This window comes from Carlito syrichta, unplaced genomic scaffold (genome assembly GCF_000164805.1).
Source record: "Carlito syrichta isolate Samal-C Ts95f unplaced genomic scaffold, Tarsius_syrichta-2.0.1 Scaffold301952, whole genome shotgun sequence".
NCBI lineage: Eukaryota > Metazoa > Chordata > Mammalia > Primates > Tarsiidae > Carlito > Carlito syrichta.
In genome coordinates this window covers 623,392-648,942 of record NW_007246048.1, presented here as the reverse complement: position 1 = coordinate 648,942, position 25,551 = coordinate 623,392, and the positions used below count along the sequence as shown (strand labels likewise).

Below are 25,551 nucleotides of genomic sequence, written 5' to 3'. Positions count from 1 at the left end.
ATAGAGTATGCATCTTTCTTCATAGTCTTTCTCTCTGTGGGGGAGTGTGTTTGGGCTTCTTTTAAACAGTTGGGATCAACTTATATGCATTGAACATCTTTATGATTTTAGTGCTAGCTTTTGTATCTGAGAAATGCAGCCAATGACATTGTTTAATGGGAGAACTTGTGTCCTTTATTTCCTATGAAGCTTTTCCTAGCTTTAATTCCATGAACAGTTTTGTATTCATATTTTTATGTTTTAAAATAAGTGAGTATTTTATTAAGCACTATAGCATCCACTTATATCGTGTCTTTTTTTGTTAATGTTGAAAAATAGAAGTATATTTTGCATATGGTAAAATTCCCCCTTTTTGTACACATTAGACAAACACACACAATTGTGTAACTGCCACCATGATCAAGAGAGGGAACAGTTGCATCAGTTCCTGATCTCCTTGTGCTCCTTCTGTCCACCTGTCCCCAACCCCAGTAACCACTGAGTTGTCTTCTGTTTCTATAAATTTGCCTTTTCCTGAATGGCATGTAAATGAAATCATTCTTTTATGTCCTTATTTGTTGTTTTAAATAGTCGGCAATTCTTCCACATATTTGTTATCTATTTTTACATTTATCATTTGAATTCTCCAACTTTAAGAAATTAACGTATGTTGGCCGGATGCATTGGTTCACTCCTGTAATTCCAGCACTTTGGGAGACCAAGGCGAGCAGTTTGCCTCGGAGTTCGAGATCAGTCTGGGAAATGTAGTGAAACCTCATCTCTACAAAAAAAAAAGATCTGAAAATTAGCCCAATGTGGTAGTGTGAGCCGTATTCTCGCTACTCGGGATGCTCAGGTGGAAGGATTGCCTGAGTTCAGGAGGCTGAGACTGCTGTGAGATGTGATCATTGTGATCATGGCACTGCACTTTTTAGCCTGGGTGACACAGTGAGACCCTGACTCCAAAGAAAGAAAGAAAGAGAGAGAAGAGAAGAGAAGAGAAGAGAAGAGAAGAGAAGAGAAGAGAAGAGAAGAGAAGAGAAGAGAAGAGAAGAAAAAGTAAAAGAAAGAAACGTGTGTCATGAGAAGCTACATGGACAGTCCATGCAACCTAATGGGTCTACCTAATGGAATTACAGAATCTTGGTGATAGAAGGAATCTTAACTATTACCTAAGTAGTATACTTATGCAGTGCATCCTCAATGCAGTGGCTGTTGGACAATGTAGCACCTTGTTATCTAGCTTCCACCTTGCTTTAAGGTTACTTCTCTCCCTCTGCCATAGCACTAGTGGCAGGCTTGACTAGGTGATTTGTCTGGCCAGCAGAATGTGAGTGGAAGTGTTGTGAGCTGCTCCTGAACCAAAGCTTTAAGAGTCATTGTGGTTCTGTCGTCCTCTGCCCCCTTCGCGATGAGAAAGGCCTATCCCAGATAGAAGTTCCTCTTCAGCCTGGATCTGAGAATGGAGAGAATGGGCAGCAGAGTCACTGCCTACCTGCAGCCAACATATAATAGGAAATAAACATAGAAACACACCTTTATTGTTGGACAACACCGAGATTTTGTGCTTAGTGCTTAAGACTTCTCCCTGGGACACTGTCCCCCAGTCATCGTACAGCTTGATCCCTTGTGTCCTCTGGAGCTCCATGCAGACCATGATGACCCTGCATAAAAGCATCACATCCCCATCCCTACTAGCCTTCACTGCCTTCATCTGCTGTATTCCCCCACTGGCACATACGTGCCTTAGGGGTCTCTCTTTGTTTATTGCTATATCCCAAGTCCAGATCATGGCCTCCGATGCTATGAAAGTTCAGTAAGTATTTGTTGAATAAATGAATAAACTTCATGTTAGCAAAAAAATAAAAATAAACACATCGGTTTCTTGTCAAATCATTATGGTTCTTTACACTATCAGATCATTAAAACTATGTACATTGATATATAGTTTTGACTTGTTCTCTAGTTCTAAATCTTAGTCTAGGTTCTTCTTTTTCTAATAAAAAAACTTTTGGTCTTTCATTTTTATGTTATAAACTGCTTCAAATCCTCGGAATTACTACGTATAAACAAGTAAGCTCAAACATGTATACATGAAAAAATCATAGCATAATTGCACTATTTTTATTTTTGTCCCTAATAAATATGGGACCCTCATACACAGAACAGACATACAACGTCCTCAACACTATCCTCTTCTTGCTCCTGCAGTCTGACTTCTTGCCACCTTGGGGTCCTAATTTTTACTTGAACAACAGTCAAGGGTGTTCATAGGACCTGTAGACTTTGTTCTCCTCATACCTTCTTCTCTACATTGACTGCTCCCTTTACTTCTCTTCACTTGACTAACACCTACTAATTCTTTAAAATTCATTCATTCATGCTTGAGCATATTTTACAAGTGAGCCAGGCACTATTCTTGGTTTTTGGGACACATCATTGAATCAAATAAAGATACCTGTCACAGGTCTTTCATTCTAGGTGCAGAGTCAGACACAAATGATACATATTATAAATACACTATACATGAAAATTCTCTTCTGCGGTGCCAGGGCCAAGCATCACAATGCTGCTGCCACTGCCCTAGATGGCTATAGTGAGTATAACCTAAAATGCTTAAAAAAGAAAAATGCTTTTGAGATTTTGTAAAAGGTATTAAGTATTAGGGAAAAAGTAACCAAAGAAAGTAGGTAATGGAAACAGGAGTGCTGGGAGTGAGGGAAAAGGAAGGAGGAAGGCTTGCTTTCTGGGAACGGAGTGCTTCAAGCAGAGAGAATGGCATGTACAAAGACCCTGGGGTAGGAGAATGTTCAAAGAACACCAGGAAGTCCAGAGTGCCCTCACACTGAAGCTAGTTGAACTGAAAGTGAGGAGTGTAGGAGAAAGAAATAAAAATAAATTAGACTCACGATGTGTGTCTAGTACAATCTTTGACACATGAAACTGAGCTCAGAGGCATTTCCTTTTCTGAGATCACTGTGTTCCCAAAGGAACTGTTCTTTAACTATTGGAAACTTCAAGCTGCTCTTCAGACCCCAAGCTTCCATAAGCCATACATGGACTAAGAAACTCCCCAAAGAAAGGTATATTCCTCAACTTCCTCACCAGATGCTACCTAGGAAGATAACAGACAGGGAAGACTCTCCTGGGGGGTGTAGCCAAGGGCCAAGGAGAACAGTGGCCATTGAAGGAACTTTCAGGGTGTCCGCTCACTGGGATGTCAGAATGGCTATGGATTAAAAAACTGAGGTATATTTTTATGATGAAACGCTACTTGGAAATTAAAAGAAAGGAACTACTGATATACAAAACAGCATGGATTAATCTTGGAAACGTTATGCTGAGTGAGAAAAATCAGACACAAAAGAATGCATACAAAATGAATCCATTTATTTGAAGCCCGAGAACAGACAAAGCTAATCTATACGGACTGAAAGCAAATCAGGAATTACCTGGTTGGAGGGAGGGGATTGACTGCAAAGGATCACAAAGGACTATTTTAGGGATAATTTCACGTATTGATTGTGGTGGATGGAGGCTGCATGGGTATATACAATTATCAAAACTCCTTGACCTGAGCATGTGAGGTCCAGGCATTTCCTTGTATGTAAATGATACCTCAGTGAAAACAACAACAGCAGTACACACTCAAGGAAGTGTAATATAACTTGCATATGAAATTCCCAACCCTCTAACTATTTCCACATATTTCACCATGCACCAGGGCTTTCATTCTAGGGGCAGATTACTTGCCAGAGCAAAGGGCTGGTAAACCACCAACTTACCTTGAACCTAATTGCTTTTCCATGTTCAGGATAAGCAGCACTCTCTAATGTATTTTTGGTCATTAATTTAAATGTTACACTTGGCTTAACTGGAATGTTCACACTTTGATATAAATCTCCTTTGTAGCACCTTTATATTCTCCATTTATGCTGCCTACAGTGATTAGTAGGTAACTCTGGGCTGTGCTGTGAGAACAAGTCATTAACCTGAACCATCTGTCCTAGAGGTAGACCTGCCTCTACTGTCTCATTAACCCATTGGCTGATTGTAATCATTCATGTCCAGGCTGTATATATTTCCATTTCCTACCTATGTTTTTAAAAAGCAAAAGATCCCAAACATTTGCATGTGTTCCATAAAGGGGACTTTGTGATGTCACATCAACTAATAATCTCTGTTCTTACTCTAGGACAACTGTTCCAAAGTCATATGCAAGATGGAGGACACTGAGTTTTAAGGGAGTTTATGAAGTATGTGACAGAGAAACCTTAGTCATCTTCTTTCTTTTAGGTTTATGGTCATTAATAGTCTTGCTTGACAGGTGTGGGCTTATTTACAGTCACCTGGAAGCCAAACTCTGTAAGTATGGGGCAAAGGATGCAGGGATGGAGACAGCCAGCGTAGGTGACAGTAGAAGGTACTTGAAAGGAGAAAGGAACACTCAGAGGTAGGTAAGAAAACACATAAATCATCTATTTCATGTAGGAACATAAAGCATTGAGGAGCATTTCATTTCTAGGTCTTCTCTGAATGCTCTGAGTAGAGCATTTCTGGGCTTGAATCCCAGTGAGAATTTTCCTCAAAATAGGTACAATGTAAAATCCTACCTTGGCATCTTCTGAGTTCAGAGTTTGTCTTCTTCTCAGTCCTTGTTCATAGGAGGCCATACTGGCCTATACAGTACCTAGCAAACAGGCCAATATCCTGCCTACCATATCTACCTCCCCTTCTCTGATGACAGAGGTCTAGTGTGTTTCTGAAGCATGCTTGCCCATGTTCCATATCATGTCATCCTGGCCTCCCCCTTCCCACACACATTATTTATAGCTGAGAGGACAGGAATGGACCTCAACACAAGGGCAGTCAATCTCCTGTCTGGTTAGTGACATGTAAGGTAGCCTAAAATAAAAAGACTCTGCCTAAGAGGTAATTTCCTTATTGGATAGTCTGAATTTTAGATAGATGTGGAGATAAGGATAAAGATAAGAATGATGGAGATAGAGAAAAATAGAGTCCTTGATAAGTACATGAATTGGAAAAATGTCTGTACTGAGGGATGACAAAATGGAACATGAGAGAGCCAGAATTATGAGTTAGCCAAAAACCAGCCAATGCAGCAGAGAAACGTCCTGGGGGGAGCAGGATATCACAGGAGAGAGGTTATTAGTCATTCTGGGCATGGAGTATAGACACCTACCTGCTGCAGAGGACAGGATGATACAGTCTACAGTCTAATGGATCACTAGGTCCTCTCATGCCCAAATGTCATTCCAGGTTGGAATGGGTCTAGTCTACAGGGCTGTTCCTAGGATCCTGCAAGATTTCTAGCTCCTTACTCCAGTGTATCTGCTTACAATAAGACCCTATCATTGATAAGATAGGAGTGAGTAAATCTCTTTAGCAAGGAACTATTGTAGGTGAAAGGGAAAACAAACCCCAGGTTATGCAGATAGGTTTTCTGTTGGGCAATATGGTCTCTTTATGAGCAATGCAAATCTTTCACTGGATAAAATCTCAGAACAAGGACTTCAAGAAAGCTTTCATTATGTAAGAGAATTTCCTCTTGGCCTTGGGGAAATGAATGTCTTAAGAGAAGCTAAAGTGTTCCTGCATGCTATTCTTTTCAGTCATTATCCTCATCTAGAGGTCTGGGTGGTGAACAGAGCAGTTAATAAGGGTACTTATCACTATCCTGTGGGTCCTCCATTACCATAAGATTCTGGCAATATTGAGGGATGTTATAGATGGAATGTTTGTGGCCCCCCCAAATTCAAATGTTAAAATCCTAACCACCAAGGTGGTAGTATTAGGAGGTGGGGCCTTTGAGAGTTGATTAGGCAATGAGGGTGGAGTTCTCATTATGGAACTGGTGCCCTTATGAAAGGGACCCCAAACAACTTCCTTGTCCCTTCTGCCATGTGAGGACACAATGAGAAGACAGCTAGCCATCTATGAACCAGGAAGTGGGCCTTCACCAGAACCAAATATGCTGGTGCTTTGATGTTGGACTTCCCAGCCTCCAGAACTGTGAGAAATAAAAATCTGTTATCTATAAGCTACCCAGTCTGTGGCTTTTATGTTATAGGAGTCCAAACAGACTAAGAAGGGGGGGTTGTCAAATGCATTTTGAAAAATCTCCCTGGACCAACATTTCTTAAATTTTAATACACATAGAAATCACCTGGGGATCTAGTAAAAATGTAGATTATGTTCAGCGGGAGGTTGAGGAGGGGGACCAGAGATTCTATATTTCCAGCAAATACTTAAGAGATGCTGATGCCACTGGTCCATGATTTGGGGACCATATTTTTGGGAGGAGATTGTGATATATTCCCACTTCTTGAGTTGAGAATAGCTGCTCCCAGTGTAACATCATGTCATGGGCACTTATTAAAATTCACGTGTAAATCAGCCTCCAAAAGCTATTCTGTGTTACTTGATAGTGGATGTAAATGAACAAGTTCTCAATCATTTCAGTAAAAAGGAAAATATTTGAAAAGTTATCACTGAATTCCAAAACATTAAGAATCTGGTGCCCTGAATTGTACCCCACATCTTTAAAATAATTTAAAAAAAAAAGAGTTTGATGTCAGCAACTTTTCCCCCTTCTTTGCAAATTTGTACTTTTTGAGCTAGAAGAACAAACAGGTTAGAGGGCTGATTTGGAAGGTTGGAGACAATTCCAGTTGGTGGAGTTATCTAATGAATACAATCTTAACACTTCACAAGAGGAAAGGGGGTACTATCTAAGAGTAAGTACATCACATGGGAACAGGCCCTACTTCAGACTAGATGTGTCATACATAAATCCCTCTCCCTAACACTGACTGATCAAATCTATTTTATAAAATTACTGGAGAAGTGGGATGTCTATTATAGGTAGACAGACTTATTAGCCTCTTAAAAGACCCTGAAAAACCTTGAACTGTGTTTATTATATAGGACAGGTCAGAAGCTGGGGGAACAGGCTTCTACCTAGGCTGTTGACTATGTAAATACGTGTAGGATTCCTTCTGAAGTATTGGCAGCCCATTTGCAAGAATGCTACCCTTGAGAGAGGATGGGACTCTAGACCATTTTGAGGACTCAGAGTTGATCAGGATCCCTGCAGATGATATTTTAGCCTGCTAGTCATCCATTCACCATCCCAAGAGTCCCACTATTTTCTGGGAAGCTACACCAGCCATAGATGCTGCCTAAGGATTTACGAACTGCAGTAGGTCATTTAAGGTGGTGAGATCAACCTTGACCCCAAAGCAACTACATCCTTATTGTCCTTGCACTTCTCACAGGGTGACCAACTTTTTCTGGTTTGCCTGGGACTTTCCTGATTTTAACACTGGAAGTCCCATGTCCTGGAAAACCTTCCAGTCTCCAGAAAACCATGATGGTTAGTCATTTTCCTTTTCTTACTACTGTGGTCTGGTGATGACAACAACAAAAAATCATGTGGGAAGATATGAAAAGAACAGAAAAACCAAAGGAAAATGGAAGGTGGAATTTTTCTGGATCTTGATGGTGATTTGGGAATTGAGATTCTTTCATAAGAGTATTAAAGAAAAAAGTGTTGGGGAGGTTTTTGATGTTAAACCTAATTAGGAAGCTTTTTCTATAACCAGCTATCTTACAACCGGGATATCTTTTATTTTAATAACCTCATCACCTTTCTTCCAACACCTTGAAATTTTAAACACACACAAAGGGAGAAATGTTTACTTGTGTTTGTGTAGTAGACAAAAGCTTGACTGTCAATGCCAATACACTTGTGAAGATGAAGCTGATGAAGAAATTGTGTCAGTAGCACCAAGAGATCAAAAGAGCTAGTGCTTTTGTTGCCCTTACTTAAGTCACAAAACTCAAGATTCATTTTTTTGAAACTAAAGATGTCCCAAAGAACTAAACTCCCAAGTTAATACTTAAATTTGATATTTAAGAAAAAACAAAAGAGAAAATCTTGATGGCAGAAGTCCACATTGGATCAGTCACTCAATTTGAACCCTTAAAATAACAGGTTAGTAAAATTCTAACAATACAAGCCATAATAAAGATAGAACAAGTCCTTTTTTGTTTGTTTGTGTTTTACTTTGGCATCCTTCTTAACCAAGCAGGATTAATTCGTGGCCTAGGAGCCCTGCGAGCTTATGTTTATTTATAATATTCAATATTCCCATAAGCACAAATGTTCCAAATGGAAGGTTGCATTTTGATAATGCCTATTTCTTCATTAAGATTTCATCATCCACCTACATTAAAAAGCTTCTCCCTACACTTTGTTGCTTCAGCTTTCACCTTGTGTATTCCTGCTTTATTTGCTTAATCTTGAGATCCTGGCTTCCCAGGCACTCTCAAATTTGAAACAAGCAAAGTTTGTGCATTAGCGTATCCTGGGCATGCATGATTTATGAATGGTAGGTTTCTTGGCACAATTTAATGGTACAAGAGAGACTTTGTTTTAAACATTAAAATGAAAGTCAAGAAGTGGCAACAATGGGTCGAATAGCAGAACATATAGCACGGAAAGAAGTTTGGATCAAGAGTTAACTAGTTCCTACTTCCACTGTTTCTTTGTCTGTGGACTGATTCCCTGACCACGTTAATAAATTATATGGAACCCTGACACTTGAGGAACTAAAAACAGTACTTTAAATTTGCTATTCTGATAACTTACCCAGTTGAGCCTTCATTTTGCAAAAAAATTAATTGTTAACATTTATATAAGTGAAGAAAACAAACATCTTTGACTGTAAAATAAATTCATTTTCTCTTTAGTAGGCATCCTATTTATATTCAGACCATTTTCCACCACAATACTTCTTCCTCTGACAGAGTCTTTTGTAAATCAGTGTTACCAACTCTTTTAAAGAAAAGTCAAAACCTTCATAATATCATGACAACCGCCCTTCCTGAGTAAAACTAGAATCTGACTTGTTATATACCCATGTAATATAGGATTGATATACAAGCCTATTTTTCTCATTGCAAAAGATGAGCTCAAATAATATAATTTTTGTTGAATAATTATAACTAAAATATATGTAGTAAGCAAAATAATCCTTCATTAATTATTCCAAATGATGTCTCATATTTGAGATGTTCCAACCACTTCACACACAAACAAGTAATATCTAACTTGTCTTTACACACAGCTTCATTGAAGAACTGGTGAGATTATAACTCGGATCTTCAAATAACACCACAGTAATTTTACATTTAAGTCTTTGATGTGTCATGCAATGATTGCTCATAAATGCTTTCAGAAGGGCTGAAAGGTTTTGATATCAATGTTAGGAAATGAGGATTGATAATGGCAGAGCAAACTCTGGTTTTAGAGACAACTAGAAACACTGCTTCCTACAGAAGCCTTCCAAATCCTTTATGGTGGAAACCACTCTGAATCACATTCACTGTTCAGGGCACCTGCTTTGTCCACTTCAGAGAACACCTGGCCAGCAGGTAGAGCCCTGCGTGGCACATGGACACAATGAATTACCTTGTAGATTCTGCAAAGGCAGGGTCATAATGCCTCCGGCTGCAGCTGCCGCCACCAGCCCCTGGATGTTGGTGAGATTTGCTGTCGGCAGTGTGAGCACTAGTCCTTGCTGACCTCCTAGCTGTCCCGCCATGTTGAAGGGTATGAGGATTGGCTGGTTGAGGGCTGGGGGGCCTCCCGGCATCACACCGGCGACAGCAGAGGCTAACTGCTGTGCCGTCAGAAGTGGCTGCAAGGACACAGATAAAGATAGCTCACCTTCCTGTGGAATCAAGGCACGGGCTTTTAAAACATCTTCCTTACATTTAAGTAGGTCAGAAAGTTCCTGAAGAGTAGCAAAGACATGCTCTATTCCAGAAAAAAATAATTAATTGGTGGGAAAAAAATTTTTGAAATTGTATTTCATTTATTTCTTGGAAAAGTTCATTTGGACTTCCTTTGAGGAGCTCACATATCTTTGCAAGTAATACCTTACACTTATATATTATTTTTTCAATGAATTTTCATTTGATCCTATTCTCATATATTTGAATATCTCAACTAATTTATTCTGTGTTGTTCCAGAAAGAACTTATTGGTATTGGTGAGATTTTTGTTGTTGTTGTTCTAAAAGAACAATGAAATGCTACTTTCAACTATTAAATTAACAAAAATAATGTAAAAGACTTGCTTGATGCTAAAAAGTCTATGTTGACACCATTATGCAGCTCTATGACTGAAGAACATGTACACTGGCATAATCCTTTTGGAAAGTAATTTGGAAATACATTATTAAGAGCTGCAAAAATATTCATTCTCTTTTAATTCAAAATATACTCCTAGGATATAGCTTGAAGATATAATTCGAAAGGAAAAAAGATAAATACATAAAATATGCATTACATTTCAAAAAACATAAATGTTGAAAATAGTTTGTTATAGTACTAAACTTGATGAGATATTGTGTAGTCATTAAAAGGGATTATTATGGCACCTATTTAGAAAAATAGAAAGTGCCTGTAATTTGAGACTATATAAGACAATTAAACTGGATAATTATTAAGTAAACTTGAGTGGCTATTGCTAAAATGATAAAAATATGTATGTATAACAACAAGACCTAAAATAGAGTATAAGACATTAAATACTTGATATGGAAAAAGTTTTAAATCTTTAAAAAAAATTCTTTGCATATTACTTGAATATTCTTTGCCCAATTAAAATGATATTATACAAACATATGTTTATGTCCCCTGTAAATCCAATAATCATCCTCAGCTATGGAAAGGCAGACACATGGCACTTTTGAGCACAGGGTGTGGCTCCTCACCAGTAAGAAGTAGGAAGGTTTCCTGCCCTCGTCAAGCCAGGTGACTGCAAGAGTCTTTTGGTCTTAGAGTCCTTGATTCAGGACTTTTCTTGCACCACTGTGGGAACTATGTGGAACATAATAATTCCAGGTCCATTTTTCTTCTCAAGGAAAAAACTCTTATCAGGGGGTTAGGTAATTAAATATAGACATAGTATCAAGCCTGGTACATAATAGCCAGGCATTATTTAAGTGTTATAGTTATTTTACGAGGTACAGAGAGGTTAGTAACTTGCCCAAGTCTCATGTCTAGTTGATAGGGAGAGAGAGTTCAAGTTCAAGTTCATGCAGCCTGAGAGTCCATGTTTTACCCCTGTCTTGTCACCTCCTCCATTACAATGAAGAGATTTAGAGAAATGGACTGCTTTATTTGAAGGATGAGGAGAGGAGTGGAGAGGATTGAGCCCACTCTTTGATCATTTCCTACAATGTCTCCTCCAAGCTCCTTCCAGAGAGACTCTGAAAAGGCCCCAGGACTCCTGCAGCCTAGTTTTACAACTGCAGCTGTAGACCCATGGGCCTTGCTCCTAATGTATTTGTGCACTTTGCTAAATTCACACCAAGTAAATGTGCTTCCCTTTTTAAAAAATACAGTTACTCTAAAGATCGAAATAAAAATACTTGGGGAATAAATACAAAATTACAAACTGACCTTCAGATTCCTGATGTTATATCACTGCCAATAATAATATTATGGTAAGAAGGAAGCCAAAAGAGTAGTCCTCAGAACGTATATGGGTCACAGCTTTAAAGGTTTTGGCCTGCAGCAGTTTTTAAATTGGATTTGTGGGCTCAAGGCAGGGCATGCTCTCTCCAGTTTGTCACAGGGTCACCACTCCTTACTGACCTGGGTCTATCATGCTGCTTATCCAACCTGGAAGCATTAGAGTGTGTTACTCCTAGTATGTTCACAGGCATGTGTGCATGTGTGTACACACATATACATGATATTACAACCATAAAGCTATAAAGGTATGACACATAGGATTTCATTCCTGAGATTCCTGGGAAAACTCTCTAGGCTTCTGTAAACCAGCAGATATCTCCCCAGGCTTAATGTCCATAGCCACAGAGTTATCTGTGCTTGAGATGGATGATGGGATCTGAGGCCATAGGGAGACTCAGTGTGACTGGAATAAGAATGTCAAGGCCAACTCCAGCTCTAAACTTGGGTGAGCCCTCAATGTGCTGAAAGTGATTAATTTCCAGAACAACGACAACAAAAGGAAGAGAAAGGCCCAAGTATTAGCTTCTCTTTCCATAAAAGCAGGATGAACTCTGAAAGCTTCACATTAAATGACAGAAGTACAAAAAAAAAAAAGCCCACCCTTTTATAATTGTGTTCTACATCTCCATATAACCCATACCAGGCTGCAAAAAACAAATATTGGACTTTAAAAAATAATGAATGTATTTCTTTATTAATGCAGGAGCTATGTGTGATGTACAGTATTGTAAAACCCAATAAGCTGAACTTGCATTAAAATTGCATTAACTTTTTTATATTAAATCACATCTTGTATTTCAAAAATGGCTATAGTAAGGTTGAAATAACTTAATTTTCTTCACACTCTAGTCATTAAAGTTTTACTTTCTAGAAAACCCACAATTGTTGTGGGTTTTAAGAAGAAGAAAAAAAAATTGTTTCCAAATGATTAAAATCAACTTTTTCTTTAAGAAGAGAGAAGAGTTTTGCAAACACATATTTTCTTGCTGGTATTTAATAAATAATACAGTCATATGCTTTTCATACAAAAATGTATCACCATCTTTGCTCTGTTGGAGTTAATTGGATTTAACTCATTATTAGTATTTGGTTATTTATATGGTCAAACCATCCTAAATGAAGCCTAGTGAAAAGCAGTTGAGAGATACTGACCTGTGGCCCGACTGGAAATGTGGGGTGGGTCTGACTGGCCTGGTGTTGGTCGGGAGTACCAGGGTCTGATACTGCCGGGTTTCCTCTGGCCCCTGGAATTCAAAAGAGAAGTACTCCCTGAATAAAAGATCCAACCTGGCAACTACACATGACCCCATTTTCCTGTGACATTATATAACACTAAAGCACAGACAATATGACAGAATGGTTTATCAATAGCTCCAGGGCTCAAACCACTTATCAACTGCATACATGATGCCGAGGGACATTCAGGATGACCAAAGTCATCAAGACATAGAAGACTAGAATGGTAGAGAAAATAGCAAAATCACCAGTTGGGCTAAGAAGCTTGCAGTAGACATCAGTTTGCAGAGAGCACAACAGTGTATCACAAATGAAGGAAACTGCATCCTTTACGAACAGGTGAACAATAACTAATCTAATTTCCTAAAGCCAAGCAAAGTGTGATCTCAGACATGACCAAGTCCATCTGTATTATCCCTTAATATGGCTTCCCTTATCTCCTTCATACCACTAAACCTTTTCTCCATATTTGCTTTGGGCACCGAAACTTAAGACTGCATTTTCCTAAAAAACAAAGACTTTTTCAAAATTACCTCACACAATGTCCTAAAAAGAATATGGATATCCCTAAGCAAGTTTCCTGTGTGTTAATGGAAACAGTAGGAACCCCACAATAACTCCAGGGAGCTCCACTATGGGAAGCATAGAGCACAACTTACTTCCTTTGCTGGAATGGTGTTTGATATCAAAGCAGGAAAATGAAATTCTACCCAAACAGCAAATCTTTCAAACCCTTTTAATATTATAGTTTTTCTGTGTATGCTTATATGCTTTGTTTCAGAAAAAGCAATGGCAGGTAAGATAGTGACAGAAACAATAAGTACATAAATAAACAAACAACTAAAACCAGTGGCAATGTTTAAGGGTTTCTAGTTGGTAGCTTTTGTCTTCTTGGAATTTTCTAACGGGGTGGTTGAAATCCAATTCCAAGCAAATCTTAACAAGATCCTCTTTCCTGATGTATGTCCTATGAATAACAAGTGGAAGACAGTTCAAACCCTGTTTACTGGCATGCCATGGACAACCACGATAAAAAGATATGATTCCATCACACTTATAAATTTTAAAGAAGGTATTATTGGCTCATTTAAAACAAATTCTTCTGTATATTCTCCAAAGGGACAGACTTATAAATAATGGAAATGTGGAAAAAATACTTCAGCACATTAAGCTACAAATAAAATTGACTGCTACACATTATTCAATTGACTTCTATCTCTACCACAATGTGTCAATCATAACAGCATTTTATAATAGGATTAAGCAATAAATGTGCAAAGCCATTATGCAGAAATCTGAAAATCTGATTAATTTGTAATATTTTTTTGTGCAGAAAGCCAGAAATGGACATTGCTTGGGGAATACTTACAAGCATTCTATTGAAATTTCTAAATTGATTTGGAGCAAACTAATAAAAACACAGACTTGCTGACATTTTATAAAGTGAATTCTGTCAAAATATGTTTGGCATTTTAATGATCGCTGTCATTTAATAACAAGGATAAGATGACCCATCTTAAGATGCCAACAATTTCCCCATAACGTGCAGAAGATCTTTATTCTAAATTTTTTACATGTGATTTACTCATTATGTTTGAAAAGCAGGGCATTTTAACCTGGGAGGTATCTTGTGCACTGTAAATCTCACAAGTCTCTGTTCTTATATATTCAAGCTTTATTTTTGTCTTAAAATCCTCAATGGAGATTTATGTATTTCAAAGAGCTTACAAGGTTTGAAAATGATGCTTTTGGTCAAATATTCAGATTAGGTAAATTCTCAAATGGCTAAAAACTTACTGGTCTAAAAAATATGGTTGCTTTCCTATATTCATCAGGCATGGGTTTTTACACTAGACTGTGAAAAGAGAGTTTTACAATGTCACAGGAAAACAGAAAGCCCTTTTAAACAATACAAAAATTAATATCTTAATTTACAAAAAGTCTCCACCATGCCAAGTCTTTCTGTCTCCTATTTCTTTCCTGCACACTGAGCCCCTTTTTGACTCTGTTCCTAATGCATGCCACTGTAATGTTTAGGGTCAGTCCCCACAGGCAGCATCAACAAGATTGAGCATTTGTTCCCCTGTACTTTACACAGATTACATTTGCTTAAGTTTATACCTTGCTGCTTTGAGGCCCTAACTGGTGCTCAGCAGCTTGTTCTGAGGCTGGTTATTCTCAAAAACCACATTCAGAACAGTCCAGGGCAATTCCACACAATTTCGTGTGTAAAATGAAGTCTTTCACAGGCTCCAGAGGAGATTATGTATGCTCTCCTGCCTGGATCAAAAAGTAATGTTTCTTCTTAATGTGCATCTCCATTTTCCCCAAACACATGGATCACACATAACCTTGTAGGACCATAAACTAATCTGTCTGGTCAGAAGGTGGCTCTTGAATCAGGGCCCTTCTCAGAGCCAGAGGGGGACTCTGGCAGTCAGAATGAATAAATGATGTCGGCTAAGGGTTTCAGAGAGATATGAAGCAACACTTAGCAGAGAATTTGAGGCTAGATATTTTCATGGGCACAGATATGAAATGACAAACTTGAATGGGATGGGCAGGTTTCTCCTGAACAGTACCTTAGGAAACATGTTACATCTCTGGAGACCAAGGAATTCTAGGGAATTCAGAGGCCTCTTCTGAAGTTAACTGCCTGTGTGTTTTAGATAGCAACTATGAGCTTTGTGGGTCAGGGGCTGTGTTGCTGGTTCACCACTTTATGTAGACATTTTATTCATATTTTCTGAATATTTGCTCAATACAGATAAGGGTCTGGCTTTTAATTTGGTGGAGTTATAATTCCAATAAGATAGGCATTGGTGCTTACCTGATTATTATTAATATTGTTGAACATGAACCTTGGAAATATGTTTAAATTATTAGTTTATTGGCAAATTCTACCTCAATTCAAATTTAGCTATTAAAAGCAGTTTGGTATAAGGATTAAAAGCAAGGATTCTTAAATTTTAAACTCTGTCTGGGATTAAATTTAGCTCTGCGATTTAACTAAGTATATGAACTTGGGCTTGTTTTTCAATTTCTTTATGCATACCTTTGTAAAAATGATGGATAACAAAAGTACTGCCCTCACAGGGTTGCTGCTGTGAGGATGAAATGAGCTAATATGTAAGCAAATTTCTTGAAATGGTGCATTCTTGCCATATTAAGTGCTATTTCCTTTTATTATTATTTAATGAGACTTAATTTGTATTTAACCTAATAATATTTAACATTATTTGATTTGTCCATAATAGTCACCTGCCCCAAGTCAGCTCAATATATATTCCCATCCCTATGTCCCTATGTGTTCAGTCCATATTCCCTTATACACCAGCTAAGAGTGGCCTCTGTGCACTGATCCTGCGTACTGGGCACTATTAGATGAATGTTTGGAATGGAACTAAATGGTTGGATCTTTATGAGCCTAAAAAGTGAGATGCTTACATATGTCATGCTTCCTTTAGTCCATGATAACATAATCAGGAAACAGGCACTGAGATCCTGGCAAATAGCTTCCAAATTCTCACACAGACCATGTAAGACCTGTGGTCCTCACCCAGGCCTTTGAATTATTTATGGAGCTCCTAGAATACAGGTTGACATTCCACATGAGGCCACTGACAGAACATCTAAGGGATAGCGTACATGTACATTTTATAAAACTCTATCTGTGATTGAAGACCACAGGGAGCCAACAGTGACTACGATGCTGCCCAGGAAAATCTGAATCTTCTTCATGCTGAGGATGCCATAAACAATCGGTTTTATAAATAGCAGATGTGTCATCAGCTAACATTATCCCCTTGCCTTCCAAGCTTCTTCTTCTTCTGGAACATTCTTCCACCATAATCCCGATTGACTTCTAGCTTAGCAAGGGAAGAGCCATCTCTGATACATCTATTTTGTAATCATGATTTGTTCACAGGTAATTCGAGGAGTGTAAAAACAGATTTAAAAGGGATAACGACATAAAATTTAAAATAACCATATAAAAGCAGTTCTCTGCAAATACAAGTCACTCTGATTTAAGTCTTTGTGGAAAGGCTAGCTCATAAATGGCAAAAACATTGAAAGACTGATTTGGAGTTTGGATGGTACACTGGATAAAACTTATTTTTAGTTGTTGTTAGAGGGCATTCGTTCACTCAACACCATCATTGCAGGATTGATCTTATATCCAAAATCTGCAGAGCTGCCCGCAGATCTCCCTGCTGTGCAGAGACTGGGCTACCCCCATTGCTGGAAAGGAAGACAGCCTGAGCCCTGTGTTCTTCCCTTCAGTGCTTTCCCAAGGATGGGGCCTCCCCATTCCACCTGCTATACCCAGCTTGAGCTCAGAGTTCCTGATGACTGCCACTGATGACGTCACTGTGTGGCTCATAGCAAGTTTGTTGTTTTGCAAATTCTTTTTTACAAAAATTGGTATAACAGGTTTTCAGTAACTAAGACAAACCAAACTCAGCACCTCTAAGCTACTCTAAAAGTAAAAGAGACGTGCACTCCAATTGAGAGTTTTGAATTCCCCCTTCTTCTTGGAGTTGACTCTTCCAAGGAATTCATTTTAAGAAACAAAACAAGTTTAATCCTGAGAAGTTACACTCCTTTTTGGAGTCTTTCCCCACTGCCTTTGCCAGGAGGATATGATGATCACGGCAGAGTGAGAAGGACACAGAACTGTAAGGTTGAATTGCTCAACTAGGATAAACCAGTCCCACTTCCTCCCATGCATCTGCCATTCTTCCAATGTACAGTGCTCAAGATTTCCTTGTTAATGACTAATTCATTTTTAATGAACCGGCTTCTTCAGACAGAGAGTTGGGGTTTCTGTCCTCTACTATTAGCACAAACATAATCACACGAAGGTCACAGCGATTCCTCAGCTTTTTCTGGTATTCATACTTTTCTCACCCACTGTTTGCAGTTTTCACTGGTGAGGGGGTGATGCAAAGGTTACTTATTCTAAGACGGACAGTGGAGTGCATTACTATTTCATGTTGGGCATATGAACCCCAGCTAAGCAGGGCAGAAGGCCCCTCTAAATTAAACTTCCCTTTCTTTCAATTTCTTCAAGATTACTAAATGCCAAGGAAGGAGTGGAGGGGTCTACAAAAATCTCTGCAGAGCCACTGCCACCGTTTGTCCCTTTTTATTGCCAGTTAGGATTTCTTTATAATACTGGCCACACAGGTATTTATGCACAGACACTAGATAGGCCCCCAGTAGAATCTGAGACTCTAAAGTCACATGACTGATTCTATAAACAATGCTTGAAAATAAAGCATTCATTAATTCACGTAAGGTTTTGTGTTTTTACAAATTACCTCATCAAGTACTTGTAATTTCACCCACTGAGGCCTGGAAAACAGAGAAAGTCTGATGACATTAATGTGAAAAATGGATTCCTTTATTCTTCTAGAGGGTGACTTATCTGGCCTCTAATGGAGGAAAGTCCAGTTTTCTTTGAGTGAGTAGTCTAGGTCTTCAGTGGTTCTATATCTTTAAGGCTTGGCTTGGCTGAGCATGGTGGCTCACACCTTTAATCCCAACAACTTGGAAAGCCAAGATGGGAGGATCGTTTGAGCCCAGGAGTTTGAGATCAGCCTAGGCAACCTAGTGAGACCTTGTCTCTACCAAAAAAAAAAAAAAAAAAAAAAAAAAGCCCAGTAATTTGGCATGCACCTGCAATCCCAGCTACTTGGAGGCTGAGGTGGAAGAATTGCCCAAGACCAGGTGGTTGGGAATGCAGTGAGCCATGATCGTGCTACCGGACTCCAGCCTGGGCAATAAAGTGAAATCTTGACTCAATCAATCAATCAATTCATACGTATATAAATGTTTAAAACTACAGCTATAAATGAAAAATCAAAGAGAAATCTAAAACATTTAGATAAGCACAAAAAGAAACCCAGTATATTTCTTATTTGGACTTGACTTATCTGAAAATGTTTTGTATGATTGGGTAATTGAATAACCAAAATTATTTAATAACTGCTTTAGTCCTAATGTAGATTTAGCCATTGCTATAAAAGACTTTAAAGACTTTTATTCTCAAAATTTACTAAGTTCTCTTTTATTCTTCCTCCAAATTGTTTTTTTTTTTTACCATTTGTTTTCACATCCATCTGATAAAAGCAGAGCTAAACTCTGGTGAGATCCAGACTAATACAGGTCTCAATTTCTGTAAATACTTCTTCTCAGAGAGAGATGAAAAAAGAGAGGGACTTCAAGCACTTTAGCAAAATTCCATGACCTACTCTTGATAGTTAGGGAGTTCTGGGGTAGGGATCATCCTTAGAGGACTGCTATCTCTACAAGAGTGTAAGTTCTTCCAGGGCAAAGACTCTGTAACTCACCTACATCTCTCCTGCAGGCCAACCCTGGGCCTTGGCATATAGTATGTATGTACATATGCATGTACCTGTGTGTGTATGCATGCATGGTGGTGTTTATATGCATGGTATTGAGTTGGCATTCTTAAGAGGATGAAGTTATGTATCAAAGTCGGTTGAAATAATTCAGCACAGATTTTAAACTATACAAAAGTGGTTTGTCTTATTTTTATTTAATTTTTAATTTTTAAATTTTAGATGTGGGGTACAATTCAGACATAGGTATACAAGTGGTCATCGTACAGGCAAAGTTCGCACCACCTCTTGGTCCCTACTTTACCTGGTTTGAGATCAGTCTAATTTTTAAAATGTCTTTTTAAATATAAGAAGCCTTGCCTGTTTTAAAACAGTTTTCCCAGGAAATGAACACTTTCTCTGACAAGGTCTCAACATTACACTCAGTTCCTGGACAGAATCTCTCTCTCAACTGATTGCTGGACTCTGGCATACATGAATGGCAGTCACATATCCCCTGTGCTTTCATGCCCATCTGTGGAATCTCCTTTCCTGCTTTATCCTTGTTCAACCCTATGCCAGTGGGGTTATATAATTTGCGAGGCTCAGTGCAAAATGAAAATGTAGGTCTTGGCCTGAGACTGGAAAGTCAATCTACCCTTCCTCAGGACTGCCACCCCAACCCACTGCAAATGGGCAAACCCAATAAATTGCAACCTCCCCATTGGGATGTGCTGGAGGCCAGGGTCAGGGTGGGCAGAAGGATTCTGATGAGTTGTATGCTGAGCATATGGTCTTCCTCTCTGAGAAGGGCACAAGGGAGCATGAGATGACCACACTCAGGCTTCCAGGGACACCAGGGGCAGGGAGTTGTCAGTCAGAGCCTGTCTTGTTCTGAGGAGGTGAGTAGGCTCTGAGTCCCTGTTATACCCCACATACTAGACTTTACTCACAAAATGCAAATTCAAGTGAATAATTTCAAGATGTTGACCTCAGAGCACTACATCCAGACATGGGCTCTGCTGGGTATGGAGCTCTGTAAGACTGCGGTGGTCACCTGCCCATGAAGGGGGCTCTGCTTACAGCTTGCTGTTAGCTTCCATTGACTAAGTTGCTATACAGTTCTGGGCTACTAGTTTTCCTTCAAGTGACCTCCCCACAAAGGATCCTCAAATTTTGAAAATTGCACCTAAACTTATAATTGCTTCAAGAAAGTCACTTTTCTAAATCAGTGCAAATTTTGACAATGTTTGTGCCTAAAGAGGAATTTAAAGATGGCTTTTTTCCCCAATAAGAAACCAAACGTATGAATCATTGATACATCTATTATATGTCATTGTGAATAACCACAGACACATACCATTTTGTAGGAAATAAGATAAAATATTATTTTATTTTCTATTACCTCTCATTATCTATGTCAATAATGGAGGGACATGGCATGAATACCTCAAAAGAGAAAGCATATGAAAGATGTTTACACCTTTTTTCAGCTCTTCATTTACCTTGCTAACAGTGTTATGCTTTCATTAACAACAGATTTCCTCTCCTGACTGGCCACCAAATCATAACTATGCTTGATAACAAGAAGACATTATCTAGATACTTCAAGGCAACATGAGTGGCCTAGTCTTCAAATGTTTCCAGGTTACCTACCTATAGCGAAATAGGCAAAAATGACTAAGAACTGGCTTAAATGTGCTTGGAGAATGGTGAAAGCTTGTGAAAATGGTGAAATCTTTCCTGAAATTTTGGCATTAGCTTAGGTGGGGGTGGGTGGGGTGGGTAGCTGTATGTTGCGAGTGGGAGATGAAACTGAAAGGAGGGAAGGTTTTTGTTACCTTATACCTGCATTGAAAAACAGTGATGTGCAAGTGGATAGTGTGTCTCATTTTGTAATAGCCCATCCTCCAGGCCTCTTCCAGCAGCATTCTGGTTTGTTTTTTAATATCTGCTAGGCTCTTTGCAGCCCCACAGACCTAGAGGACTGCTCCATCTGAAGTCTCATTATGAATTTTCAAACTGTTTTTTAAACTATTTTAGCTGAGCAGCCCCACATGGACACCTGAAAACCCAAGCCTAAAAAGGAGATAGTGGATCAATAGAGATAGCGGCATTGTGGTGATACGAACCCAAATGCCTAGCTCAGAAGGAAGCTATCGTGGGAACTACAATGATATCTCATTTCCCTCTTCTCTAAGACCTCAGATGCCTTCCAGAGGTCTGAACTCTGCACAACCCTTCAGCGCCAAGGAGGCTACTTATCTGACATTCAGAATATGATTTAACCATGAACTGCAACAGAATAAATCATTATTTCAATTGAAAATGATGGCCTCTGGGTGCAGTCACTTCTGATAATACACGTGGTACAAGATCTCACAGACCCTCAACACAGAAAACGTGTGGTTCTTCATTGCAGTGGCTGCATTTGTGACTGCAAACGGCAGGTGACTAGATCCTCTCAGACCCTTGACTTCCCTAGACTTTGAGATTTCACAGGACAGTCAAATTAAAGGAGAACATTAATAATTTGATAAATAGAAAGAAGGATCTCTTCAATCAAATTTGCCAAGTAAATGTTTTAAAAATTGTCATGCACTATTATTATCATACAACAAGGCATTTTTATGTTTCTTCTCCCACCCCAAAAGATGTGTTCTCCATCTAAAAGACAATCCTTTAAATTGAAGACGTTCATTCTCCTGAAAAACCCTCAGCATTGGGCTCCCCCCCCCACTTTCCCTTCCATCAGTAACTTGTAGATAGGGTGTTTAGGGGTCTTTCATCAAAATGGTAGGATTTCAGGAATCACAGCATGGTCACTCCTGTCATTCCACTAGGCACTGGAAATGCCTGGCTAACATTCCTAAGGCCATTCTTCTTTTGAATAAATAATTCCTCTCTCCCTTCAATCCTTTTTTATTAGCGACAATAATAAACTTTCTTATATATATACACACATACATTTCTATGTGCCAGTTCATACACCAATTACATTGTATATATTATTCATAAATCCCTACAATAACCCTATCATGTGCTTATGATTATTACCTCCACTCCCACATAAAACTGAACTGTGCAAGTTGTATAAAAAAATAGAAGTTAAGTCACTGTCTGTTATGCACAGTGATAAATGGCAGGAAGATGACTGGATCATGGGCATTCTGATGGATGGAAGGCTCACATCTTTATCCAACTTGTTTATAGCTACCATTCACTGAATATTTACTATGTTCCAGCCACTACAGTCAGTATTTTGAGTACATTCTCTCACTGAATCGTCATAGAAGCCTTGGGTTATCAGAATTATCATCCCCATGTTACATATATGGAAACTAAGGTTGTGATGGGTTAAACAACTCACCTATGGTCACACCATGAGTAATGGAGTCAGAATCTGAACTCAGTTCCATTTGACTCCAAGATTACAGTACACTGTAAATCAAATGCAAATATTTCAGAGACATAGACCATAACCAATCACCATCACCATGATAGGAATTGCATTTTTCAGATATTTTCTTCTGTACCTAATGAAACTCTAGGTTCCTGGTCTGGGAAAGTTGGTGACAGAGAAGAGGAAATGGCAAAGAAGGAGAGGAAGAGGTAGGATGGGCCCCACAAGAGATACTCTTTTTTTGTACCCCATTTTTTCTCGGAAAGACTTGACCAGATTCCTGAGAAATAAGCATCCCCAATCTTCTTTAAAATAAAGCTAATAATGAGCTAAATGCTAGCTGCTTTCTTAGTTTAAAGGCTCCATGGCCAAGATGTGATCCTGAACCATCATCACTGGCATCCCCTGGGACCCTGTTAGAAAGGAAGACTCTCAGGTCTCAGCCTTCCTAAGTCTCAGACCCACCGAATCAGCATCTGTATTGTAATAAAATCCCTAGGTGACTCACACCCACAGCAGAGTGTCAGAAGCACTGGGTTTGACTTTATAACTCTTTTCCTTCCTTCCTCCCTTCACTCCTCCATTTTTCCTTCCCACATCCCTTTCTTGGTTTCTTTCTCTCCTTCCTTCCTCCCTCCCTCCTTCCCACCTTCCCTCCCTTTCTCCTTCCCTCCTTCTTTTGATTTGGGTAGTACTAAGAGTATATATGTATCTAAAACACCTAACTTTTATCAGACATTTGCAACAAACTCTTAAATCCTATCTCACAAAAATCAGGGGGGAGGTGTGAGAACGTAGAGAAAGAAAATGTTTAGGAGGAATACTCTCAATCACAGTAATAATCCTGGACCACTTCTCACCCCATGCAACCTGGCGGGAGGACTCCTAACCAAGAGGTTCACAGCAGGAAGAACTGGTCCCACATTCTTGAAGAAAAAGCATATTTATCCTTTTTGAAACATAACAAAACTGATGCCAAATGCAGCCCAATATCATTGCTCTGTGATTTATGGCAATTTTCCTGACCACTTTCTTCTTCCATATCCATGTCTTTACTTTTCCATTTGTGAGGAACCATGAAGATAAGAGTCTGGCCTATCCATTTCAGTTATTTGCTCTCAGAACACCACATTCTTTGCAAAAGTAGCCAAAGCACCACTTTAAATAAGGGGAATAAAAATTTTAAAACCCTTAAAGTGGAAATAAAACAGCATTTCTACACAGATACTTCAAAAGGGTAGCATTTGCAATCACTCTTGCATGCAACTCAAAATTGGTGAAAGTAGGGTCATTTGGAACTCAGCAAATGACAGGAAGGAAATACCCCCAGAGGAATTACAAGGCATAAAATTGTAGCATCACACCTAGGTAGCAACCCCTTATGGTGATGGAGCTTCTGTAAAAACACAGCAACACAAAATTGTTCAAGAAGAGAAGGATATTACACAATTCACTACAAACAATTACCAAGAGGTTCAAAACTTTCTTCGGAATGGTGTAACAAAATCTTGCATCCTATTAAGATTAAGTAGGTCTAGTATATAAAAACTCAACATCTCATCAATAGATTGTTGGTTAGATTCTTTTTTTTCTCCCCAAGAGTTGGTTATAAAAAAACCAAACAGCCAAACAACTAGTTCAATTCATGTGTCTCTGATCATTTTTCTCTCACTTTAGTCTATTTATTTCTTAGCATTACCGTAATTGAAAAAATATCTATTGCTAAAAGATGCTATTAACTTGAGTGCATTCATACAGTGTTATACACTAATAGACTTAGGTCATATTCTTTTATCCCTTTAGCAAAGTATTATTTTGTTGTCCTCTTGTTCTGAAGCTTTTGTTCCACTTCAAGTCAAATAGAACAAAAGCTTCACAGAACATGTTCAGATTATTTTTTAGCACTATTTTAACTCTATTACACAGTAGCATCAATTGCATAGCAATTTTCATTTGTTATATTAACCTATTTTGGGGTGTATCAGAACTCATATCATATAAATATGCTTGCTAAACATGACTTGGACTCTGATTATAACTTAAAGGTTTTAAGTCCAAATATTTAAAAAAAATCTACTTCTTGAGTTTACCTTTGACTTTAGAACTTTAGGTTCAGAATTGAAATAAGAAACAGACCAAACCTCTAAACACAATAGTGAAAAGGTGAAACAGTAGAAGAGGTGACCAGTAATGAAATAATTTTAAAATGTGTAGCATGTTTTATCAAATCCAAGAGACTGTTGAAATAAAACTCATGGATATTTTATGTTCCACTAAGAAAGAAAAACACCTGCCAATTAAACCATGGCATGCCATTGACTATAAGACACATCCTAATTTTTATCACCAAATTTTCCCTCTGAGATGCCACATTAAATTGTGGGGGGAAAGGCTGTGTAGCTTAGAAAAAATAAAATATATTAGTTTTCATTACTCATTGACCTTTATATATCAATAAGTTATGGCACAGAGAATAGGCAAAAGAAGAAACTGAAGATTTTACATAAAATTTCTCCATATCCTCAAGATTTGGTGGGTTAGAATTTATGACTAGAATATGGCAGCTGGATAAAATGCCTTAGAAGAAGTAGACTCGATCAAGAAGAGATTGGGAAAGAAACTAACAGCCATTGGACATCAGGTCTGGCAATATACTAGAAAATTCTACATCTATGATTCCATTTAATCTTCATACCAACTCCATAATACTTAAATTAAGGTTCAGAAAATTTAAATAACTGTCCAACATCTACAGTTTTTTTTGTCTGTTTATTCGGTGTTTTTTGTTTTTTGTTTTTTTTGAGTTGGAGTCTCACTCCATCGTCCAGACTGGAGTGCAGTGGCCGCTCTCGGCCACCACAGCCTCAACCTGCAGGGCTCCAGCGATCCTTCCACCTCAGCCTTCCAAGTAGCTGGAACTACAGGCGTGCACTACCACACCCGGCTGATTTTTTATTTATTGTAGAGATGAGGTCTCGCCAAGTTGCCCAGGGGGGTCTCGAACCCGCGGGCTCA

At 38.6% G+C, this 25,551-nt stretch overlaps 1 protein-coding gene across 2 annotated transcripts in view; it reads right to left on the bottom strand.

Moving 5' to 3' along the window:
* The window catches only part of POU6F2 (POU class 6 homeobox 2), a 386,904-nt gene that overhangs the window by 254,440 nt on the left and 106,913 nt on the right, over positions 1 to 25,551 (bottom strand). For both annotated transcript variants that reach the window (XM_008055780.2, XM_008055781.2), the window contains exons 2-3: positions 12,703 to 12,794; positions 9,476 to 9,704 (exon numbers count right to left, since the gene is read on the bottom strand). In XM_008055780.2, coding sequence (XP_008053971.1) covers positions 9,476 to 9,704; positions 12,703 to 12,794 — 321 coding nt within the window. The remainder of the gene's footprint in view (positions 1 to 9,475; positions 9,705 to 12,702; positions 12,795 to 25,551) is intronic.